The sequence below is a fragment of the Porites lutea genome, chromosome 8 (genome assembly GCF_958299795.1).
Source record: "Porites lutea chromosome 8, jaPorLute2.1, whole genome shotgun sequence".
In the NCBI taxonomy this organism is placed as follows: Eukaryota; Metazoa; Cnidaria; class Anthozoa; order Scleractinia; family Poritidae; genus Porites; species Porites lutea.
The window spans coordinates 11,674,138-11,684,343 of NC_133208.1; the positions used below are offsets into that span (position 1 = coordinate 11,674,138).

The 10,206-nt window shown below is 37.9% G+C and overlaps 1 protein-coding gene across 1 annotated transcript; it reads left to right on the top strand.

The window, feature by feature from the left end:
• The first annotated feature begins 2,127 nt into the window (after window positions 1-2,127).
• LOC140946305 (ZP domain-containing protein-like) lies at window positions 2,128-9,850 on the top strand. Its single transcript, XM_073395402.1, has 6 exons — window positions 2,128-2,320; window positions 5,236-5,364; window positions 5,713-6,081; window positions 6,782-7,004; window positions 7,902-8,182; window positions 8,651-9,850. Exons 1-6 carry the CDS (start codon window positions 2,272-2,274, stop codon window positions 8,827-8,829), a joined length of 1,230 nt encoding a protein of 409 aa, XP_073251503.1. The 5' UTR covers window positions 2,128-2,271; the 3' UTR covers window positions 8,830-9,850.
• The last annotated feature ends 356 nt before the right edge of the window (window positions 9,851-10,206 follow it).

The window sequence follows — 10,206 nt, forward strand, 5'->3', positions numbered from 1 at the left end:
GATATCGGCTGCCCTTTTTGACGAGAATTATTCCAAAGTAACAAGAATGAATTAACCGGACGGAGTCTGTCCTGGAGAACTTGAAAAACTGGAATTGCAAAGAAGTAGCGTACTACTCGGGCGGCAGACCCGATTTGTAACAAGTGCCAGCTTTTGGATACCATTATATTGAGTATAAAAGAGCGGTTAAATAAGGCTGTATTAAATCGCTCAGTATCACAACTGCAGAAAGAAAATTTGCTATTATGTTAAAAAAAAAGTCCTAGACAGCTAATGGGATCAGTTGCAACTTGATATCTTCGATCGTTTGACACTTTCAGTTAGCCGGCGAGCAAGTAGCTACGATAATAATTATAATAATAATATGACAAAGAGAAAAATGAGAAACATATACAAAATTGGCTATGTATGTTTGCAATCTTAGCTAATCTTGTTCATGCAGTTAACATCACGCTAGCACAGACAGTTAAACAAAAATGTTAACTTCTGACTAACTCTGTAAAGAAGCTTTTTACTCAAGTTAAAAATTTTTCTATTACCTTACCTACCAGATGATCAGTTAAGCTTTGGAATCTATGAACATATAATGAATAAAACAAACCACAAATCAACCTTAATGAGTATAGTGTTTTCCAGCTGGGAAGTTAATTTCTCAAATTAACTAAGAAGCTCACCCGGCGGGTTGCTCTATCAGTCAAGTCGTGAGAAATGGTATCAATTCTGACCCCGTGTAAATTAACCCGCACGGAAATCTTGGCAATCTTTCTCAAGTTAAACTTGTAAAAAACAATCCGAAAGAGCAGACATTTCAGAGGAAGATGCTTCTGAAAAGCTCCGATTTAAATTGTCAACACGAATTTACTTTTAAGTCCAGTTGACTCGAGGAAAACTGGCAACGCCTCCACGGTAAACCCCAACGTAGACTTGGCGACCTTTTGAAGAAAAGCTCTCCATGTGCCGAAATTAAATCAATATGTGATTGTATAGAATATGTACTGATCCAATATTGCCTAGAAAGGCAGTTTATTATGTTCAAACAAATTCTCTCTTAGGAAGTTAACAAATCTTATTTCTTGTGGTATTAGTTTATTCGCCTCAGGGGCAAAATTATTTTCTTTACATTGTTTATCTCTGGTAGCTGTTTGTTGTTATGTTTCAAAATTCCGCATTTTATGAATCAACAAAGAAGTCGTTTCAAATGGTTGTTTTTCGAAGGGAATATTTAATGATGTGAAATAAGCGATACTATTTAATTTAGTCTTCTGAATTATTCTAGTAAACAATTTAACCTGTTTAAGCCCTAGGGACAAAAAAAATGGAAATCACTGAAAAACTAAGTTCGCTTTTGATTCAGCGGACGAAATACTGTTATCCGACAATTCAAATAAATCTCTTTGCCAGCCATTTCGCCGTATGCTATATTTGTTTCTTTTTTATCTAGGGGCCGAATTGTCATTGCGAGGGTGTTCTTTCGAGACGCTAAGAGCCTCTGCGTTTTCTAGATGTTCATAAAACGCCCTTTATTTCCCCACAAACAGAATATCTTTGTTTGTTGATGCTCAAAGACTATAATTAAATTATTGAAAGAAAAGCGTTGGTAACTATAAGGCGATGGCATCTTGAAAATAGACATCGAAAACGCACAAGAGAAATAGCAAACAAACTTAGCCAACCTAGTGTACTTTGGTTTCTCTTCCTTTGTCATAGCTATGTTAGACGATTATTTTCTAAAAACATACATCAGACAGTTAATTTTCACGGCTGACGGACTGCATAGGTATGTAATTTATTCAAGTTTTTGAGACAGTCGGTAGATTTCTTATATTACGAAGATATCTTAGCTTTTAGTGATTTTAATGTTTTCACATTACAAGCTTGTCATAAACTTTCTGAAGCGATTTTAGCTGTCATCAAGTCAAGTTATTTCGTATGCTTTGCATTTTTCAGTATTCACGTTTTCATTTGCTCAATTTCCAGTCATTTCGCAATTCATAAGGCAATTTATGCATTTGACACCTGGTGCCGCCTTTTGCAAACCCACTCAGAACAAAACAAATGGAGTTAATTGTGCCACTAAACACTGCCACTATTGGCTCTCATCACGTGCTTTAGCATACTAATCGCACATACATTACGGCAGAGGCGACACACGCCAGTCACTCGGTAAGCCGGCTAGGTTCTGTTCACTTCAGCTCCTGTGACGTCCTCGGATCTTTGGTCGACTTCATTTAGTAGACTAGGGAACTAGAACTCCAAGTGACTTCAGCGAATATGCTTCTCAACGTTCTTGTGATGTTGCTCCTTTTGGGCCTTACTAAGGGTAAGCTATTTTTACGGCCTTTACGCTCTCTGCTTTTGATCATTTCAGAAATTTTTGTATGTTCTTCATTGCACGAGTTTTCCAATGTAAGGCATGTCAGTAAACCTTTTGCTAAATGAGTGTAAGCGAAATTATTGCGAAGGCAACTCTTTTCTCCAGAAAGGTTGAAGCCTCACATACCTTGTTTTAACCCGTGCTAATTAAATGATTTTGATAATCAGCCAATCATAAAAAAATTCCTGCGGAGCCCTTGTAAACTTTTTAGGCCTGTCTTTTGCAATTTTACACTGCAAAACATTGATTCAGCGCGCGCTGCATGGTTTGCTAATAGAGAAACTACTAGCAACTTTGTTCGCTATGCACCATGTGCTTGATAATTCATCGATATTCAAAGCCTTTGTTTTATTCAGAAAATGAGACAAGCCTCACTCGACTTTCATGTTCAAAGAGAATTATTCTCTCGGAGAAGATAGTTTTTCACTTGGTAAAAACCGTTATTAACTGATATTCCGTAAAATACAATTTAAAATGCTTCTGATCGAGGTGCAATACTGGAAACATCGAGAGGTGAATATTACGGACACGGACCAATGCACAAGCAAGGCTTTTGCATGAATTAAACAGCTCGATATTGGCAGACTTTATGAGCAATAGATTATTGAGTTAATGTTTATTTTTACCAACTTCTAACTTCAGTGACATTTTTGTTGATCAATCTATTGAATAGAATGCACACTCTGTCTAAAAATTCCTTTTAATTCTTATTTTGGCTGGTATAGCTGTAAAGTGTATACCATTGGGTGTGGTGTAATTAAACCTTCTTTAGAAATCAAAGTTGAGTTTCGCTCAACCTCTCAATTCGATAAATATTCATCAGTAGTCATTTGGCAACCAGCTGAAATGTTTTCATAAATGATTTAAATGAAATAGTTTGCCGCTTTGTTTGAAAATATTTGTGGTCACATTAGTAGCGTCTAGCACTTGTCGGTTACGGAATGGTTTTCCAGAACTTCCAAAAGGGCTGTGAAACAAAAATGGCCGTAAGATCTGCTTCGAAGCACAGTGGACTTGAATAGCCTTGATTGGTAAAAATTATTTTAAAACGCCTTCACAGCAGCTGAGATTTTGAGCTATGGAACACCTCGCTAAGATCTTTTTGTGTTTACTTGAGAGTATGATAGCAGTGGACATATCGATGTTCATGGCGACAAACATACGAAATCGAAGAAAATGATCAGATAAAAAATCAGATGCATCTATGCATGTTTTGTCATATCGAAATATTACATTTATTAAATTTCTGCTTTGTGGATCAAAAGCCATTTATTACCTTAAGGCAAATCCTATACAAAGGAAACAACAGCTCCCTGATTTTACTGATTGCAACAAGCACCAAGTATGCCAGCAGCCTCCAAATATTCTGCTCAAAAAAAGCGTGCTCTGGATTTAATTCAACACCTAGCCGTGACACAGTTTGTAAAGAACGTCAATAGATTGCCATAGGCAGGTCTTACGCCATTGTAACAGATGTCTTTGAAAAAACCGCGCAGGTTTTTATCTTGGAACAATCTTTAAGTAAATTGAGCTCATAAAAGGCACAGTAAAGCTTTCTAGATTAAGAAAGACAAATATCTCAATTTTCTTTGTCGGCTGCCTGATATTATCAAGATATTCATAATCAAATAAATTGTCTGTGAGTTTGTTTGTAGTCTGAAAACCGCGCTGTTATATTGGAATGGAATGAAACTGCTACAGAATTGATACGCTGTGATTGGCTGATCACAACTGGCTGCCTCGGCAATGCAGTGAGGTCCAAACCAAAAACGTTGCAAACAGAAAGAAGAGGCAAAACGATTTACTTAGGAAAAAATGATTGACAACTAAATCTTTAGCTGAAAGACTGACTAAATAGCTGCAGCATTCTAATTAGCAGTATAAATGAAGGGACAAGAATATTTTAAAATGTCCTTTGTGGGAACAAATTAGAATGCCTTTTATGAGCTACGAGGTTGACTCCTGTTTAAATTCACCGTCAATAGAAGGCACAATGTTTAATACTTGCGACCGTGTGAACAGTTTAGCTGTATTTATGTGCACGGGAAAGCAGTTAGTCACAGCCCCACATCCTGAACGAGGGAGGCTGGGAATGATTTTTGGGTAATGGCTTTAGGATGACACCAGAAAAATTCTCGTCATTTTTCCTTTTCTTTTTGTTTTGCCTTTCATGTGTTTAGGGCCAATTTCAAGGTGGCTGAACGATTAATCTTTTTTAACAAATGAGTTGTGGAAATACAGAGAAAAGCAAGTTAAGATTACTTTCAGTAAGAAAAAAAATATTAGACCCCTTATATTATAATTGATTTTTGACTCTTTGTTCTTTTCATAGCCTAAGATATCAAAAGACCTGTCTATCATTAGCGGCGGTTTACGTTGTTAATTCCAACTAAGAGAACACCTGAACTTTATATTTGATTTCTAGCAAACGATATGGTTCCAGTGGCAGATGAGGTTGTTAAATTTTCACTTGTTCATTTGTTCCGTTTTCAATTTACCATTTGGTCTATACCCTCTATCTACCCACGTCAATGATTAGGGTATGGAGAAAGGAATAATTAATTGAAAAAAGAATTCAAAACTGACATCCCGTGAACTTACAATTCATTTTGCTCCCAAGTAACAAATTGAACGAGAACTTCTGACTCTTCTGTGACGGTTTTCCCATTTTCACCGTCGAAGCCTTCCTCTGAATCTGAATTGTCATTAATTTACTTCAAGCATTAAAATTAACTTTAAAGTGATTAACCCTGTAGATGAACGAAAGTACTCCAGAAAGCTGAGGATCCATTTTTTGTCATTTATTTCTCAAGTTATAAGGCTGATCGATAACATTTTGGAGCATTTTATTTTTGTTTTAGCTCAAAATGCAACTGAACCTGCCGTCAATGCTACAGAGCCTGCTACTACAGAGGCTGCCACACAGCCTTCCACAGGGTCTGTCGCAGTCAATGCAACAGAGGGTGCCACTACAGAACCACCCCCAGACAGTAAGTAAATTTATATCTTTTTCTTTTTTTTCAACTTAAGCAGTTGAAGAATGGAACGCCCTGAATGAAAAGCGCGAAATTACTAGGGCTTTATTAACCCTATACGAAGCTGTATTCATTTAAGCTAATCAAGCCCAAAAGAGAACTGGTTCAAACGAATCCAATCACTGTCCAATGATAAATGAATGTTTTGTGTAAAATGTAACGTTCACAATTTGGAGAGGGACTGGGTACGCTGGATGACAGAGACTTTTCATGCGCGGTTTCCGGTTCCTGTCAAGTTTTAAAAGTGCCCCCCACCCCCACCCCCAGATAAATGACTGTATTTTGATTCGGTACTATTGACAGGTTTGTCAGTGAAGTGTACAACAGACGGAATGATGGTAACATTGGACATTACCTATCATCCCAATATTGCTGTGGACAAAGTCACACTGAGTGATGCCAACTGCAAACTGGCCGATTTAGGAGGCTTAAACGCCACACACATCTGGTTGAATGCACCTCTTGATTCATGCATGACTAACCATACTACGGATGGTGATACCATCATTTATCAGAACAGCCTTGTAACCGAGACCCGTGAATCTGCCGGAGCTGCTATTATTTCCAGAGAGTTTCAGGCCGAATTCCCGTTCAGGTGTACCTACCCTCGCTCAGCCATTGTGTCCGTGGCCAGCTTTTCTCCACGAGAAAAAGTCATCTACACTAGGACAGGTTTTTATTCCCTTTTATCTCTGTATTGTTAAAAATCGGTCACTCCTAAACTTGCCCATAAGTTATTGGAGAGGAACTCGGTACTAAGCAAAATTACTGCAAAAGAGGATCCATTGAGATGACTATACTGAATAGGATTTAATCCACGTACCCAAAAATTGAAATTACACACTAAGTAGATTAATAGTATATATAGGGAGGTACACTGCCAAGGAGCTTTCATATGAATACTGCTCACAGTTTCAAGGGTTAAATTGCTTCAGATCGCTTTTTGGACTGAACAAAAAGAACAGAGTTCCTCTTGACTTAGATCCGAACTTTTTGAACTTTATGCTTTTACCAACGGATGGCAAATGAAACACTTCCACAATATAGTTTCATTTAAATGGACACAATCAGTATTGAATCAACAGAAGTAAGTACTAGTAAGTACTACCCTGTACAGCAAAATTAAAACACAAGAAAAGGACAGTTTTTTTTGTGATTAGAACTTGACGCTATTACACTAGAGACACGGTTATAGACAGTTATAGCGCTGGACTTGTGATCCGGAGACCTCGAGTTCAAGTCCTGCCCCCCTTTAGCTGGCTTTGTTCTCGGTAGTTCAACTCCTGGACTACCAGTAATTATGGTTCCCCAATACAGTCGACTTTAAGACGACATTGAAAAGTTTCTGAGAGTTTTTTTTCCTCATTTACAGCTGAGTATGGTAACTTTACATTCACCATGGATATGTACGAGACGGATGCGTACGAGACCCCTTACGCCGACTACCCTGTTAGAGTTGACCTCAATGAACCTATGTACTTGGAAGTCCAAGTCAAGTCAAATGATTCTATGTTGGTGTTGATTCCTGTAAAATGCTGGGGTACCGCCGAACCCGAACCGGACGATGACAAGTCTTATGCATTCATCGATAACGGGTAAAGGTCATCTTCTTATTCCGAGGTCGACTTTATAAATTTTCATTCTCCATCTTTGTAATTCTGGTACCAGCAGAACTCCACGCCAAACATTGTTTTTAAAGGGGCCATGTAAGGCTGTTTGCTATCTTTTTAAAAAGATAAAACTTGAATACCAGAAATAATATGTGGTCCGTTCTTGTTATTTAAGACTACATTAAGGCGTTGAGACTGTTTCCTGTCGTCTTTTGCAACGGATAGAAAGGGCGGACATGAATTGAAACTTGAAAGTTAAGCCAGCTCAGTGTTTCAATTTTTAACGATATGCCTGAAAAAATTGTTTTGGTAAGTGCTCCTGGGTGAAATTTCAGTGTTAAATATCTTCATAACTCTACAGGAGCATTTTGAGTATGGGCAAAGATTTGTTTTTGACTGACTGAATAATACGTATTAAGTTTGAGAGAATTGTTTTATTGTTTTGGAAATAGCTTTGAATTAAGCTGAAACATCAACATTTGTTTCTCGTTAGATTTCTTGTGCTGATCATATTAAGTGGAGTTGTTTTTATCCTATATTGACAATGACTATTTTAAAACAATTATTCCACGCGTGCGCGTTGGATATGAAATGGTGGGTAGCCAGCGAGGTGCGTAGCGCCGAGTTGTCTATAATCACCTCATATCTAACAAACGCGAGTGGAATAATTGTTTTATTAATAACGTCCACAAAATATCGAGAGTTCTTTCCCGTTTTCAGCTTGTTTTTAATTTTGAGCAGACGCGTACAGTTAATATATATGGAGAGCATCGTATAAAGGCGCATATACCATGATCGCTAAGCCAATCAGAACTCAAGAACTGCATAATCCAATGATTCAGTTTTTAATAATATGTGATATACTTGGCCTTGCTATTGTAGTTGCGGAAAAGATGAAACTCTGGACTTTGACTACGAACTAAGCGCTGTGCAGAGATTCAAACTGGACGCCTTCCGTTTCCTTGGGGAAAGTGCTGATGCCGTAGTTTATCTGCACTGTAACGTTGAGGCCTGCCGCAGCGCTGACAATGATTCGCGTTGTGCAGAGGGATGCACTGAAAACGCTAGAAGGAAGAGGCGTGGCGCACAATTTGATGCTATAACCGAAGAAACCGTCACCATTGGACCGGTTGGACTCGCACGCAAATCTGCAGCTACAAAGCGTGAGTAACTTAGAGAGTGAAAAAGTCAAACTCGAACTCGTCATGCATTCCTTCATGACTCACCGTCCACTCCTGCGGCACATAAATCCATAGCCTGCGCCGCAGAAGAAACTAAACTAGCTTAAAGTCTGGTTAAGTTCGTCTGTGAAACAGCACCGGAATCCTTGTTCTGGGCCTTCATCTGTGTACCAGGATTTGAGCACGCTTCATGATTGCCCTGTAAAAAAAAGCTATTGTGGATTTGCCAATCAGGATGAAAGAAAATTCGTGACGCATTTCCGATAATTCGTTGAGTCCGTTGGGGGCCCAGAACTAAGATACGCAGAGGTTACTAACCGAGGTTAAATAACGTCTGCGACATCAGGCTATAAATCGGAGAGGAAAACATTTGATCTATAATGTTCTTTACGGACCTAAAAATCGTTTAATATTGTCAATGAAAATATTTGTTTCTTTTTGTTTCTTTAGAGCAAAAGTCTGCAAGTTCGCTGACCATTTTTGCCGCTGTCGCTGGTGTCCTGGCCGTCGTAGTGTTCGCTCTGGTAGTTGCCTTGGTGATCTTATATAAACGCCACCGCAATCCCCAGACTGCTTCGCGAGTTGTATACACCAAAACCTCCAGTGACGACAACAAACAGCTTGTCTGAGGGGACTTGAACTGATGAGTTTATTTTGCTGCACCTTGCATAGATGTTGTTTCTGACATCGCTTCTTTGTGTTAGTTTTTAATGAAATCTTTAAGTCGATTATTTAAACGGAGTTTAGCTAATGTTTAACCAAACCGCGCTCTAAGCCATCTACAGAACCTGCTTAATCCTATTTCCTATTCTGTTTATCATAAACTGAGTTTCATGGAAACATATAATGTATACTAGAAAAGCATTTAATTTCATAACAAAACAAAAAAACACTTTAAGACAATTCTAGAAGTTCAACGAGCCTTTAAACGCGGCCAAAGTTAGATTTCGTTTAAATAACCGACCATTTGAGTTCTTCTTGATTTTTTTTAATAAGTTTTTAAAATGGCACGCAAGATGCTAGCAATTTATCCATCGATAGATGTAGGACATGCCCTTTTTTTCTCTTTCTTTTTTTTTATCCTGACATCAATTCAGACTGTTAACAAAGACTATTATAAGGCAACTAATCGGAATACTTTTTCTTTCATTTTTTTCTCGGAAAGCAATAAGAATGAACTTGAGAAGTTATTAATAAACTGTGACCTTTGGTGCGACTTTTTTAAAGACGTAATCACGTTTTAAACCATCAAATAGGACTAATTTTAAAAAGCACGTAGCTTCTTTTTGTTTTATTTTTAAGCATCTTTTTAATAACTAACAACTAACATTTAGCGAAGATCGAAAACAATGTTTAGATTCTTTTTAGGAATACGGTATGTTATTATTCAACCCGTTACTTATGTGTTAACTTCAAAGAAAGCTGAGGAATTCCGGAGTGCAACCCGAGACTGAAAAAGACCATTTCATTCGGTTTAAATTAAATTACACAACATTCCTTTACACTGAAAGGTTGAGCCTGATTTCCAAACCACTGGGTGTTTTTTTAGCAATCACTCTTCTTCCAGCTTTTCTTTTTAGTTTTTGATGTAATTCGACCGTTGCTTTTCGTGCCACTTACAATGTGTTCTAATAAAACGGTTTAAACGTAGCGAATGTTGTTCTTCATATCCAGACTTAATCCATTCTTGTTAAAACCCGACTTACTCACAAAGACCTTTATATTGTTTCAACACTAATGCAGACTATTTTTCTTCGTTCCTACAAATTAAAAGCTCAAGGTTTCATGCAACACGTAACATAAAATATTTACACACCCACACGACCAATTCTCGACTCATTCTTCTCGATTTTCCAGACATAAACCAAATGAATTCACCATTTTTACATAGACCATAATACACCTTGCCAATGCACCTTGCCAATGCATCTTGCCACCCCACCCCCTCCGCTCAGGGATCCAGTTAGAACTGAATTCGTTCCATACAATTTGTTGCCCCAAGGGAA

Excerpts from the sequence above, each read along its gene's own strand:
- LOC140946305 (XM_073395402.1), top strand. The coding sequence starts at position 2,272 with ATGCTTCTCAACGTTCTTGTGATGTTGCTCCTTTTGGGCCTTACTAAG. Across the intron at positions 5,365-5,712 it reads TACAGAACCACCCCCAGACA|GTTTGTCAGTGAAGTGTACA; the intron begins GTAAGTAAATTT and ends TACTATTGACAG. Across the intron at positions 8,183-8,650 it reads CAAATCTGCAGCTACAAAGC|AGCAAAAGTCTGCAAGTTCG; the intron begins GTGAGTAACTTA and ends TTGTTTCTTTAG.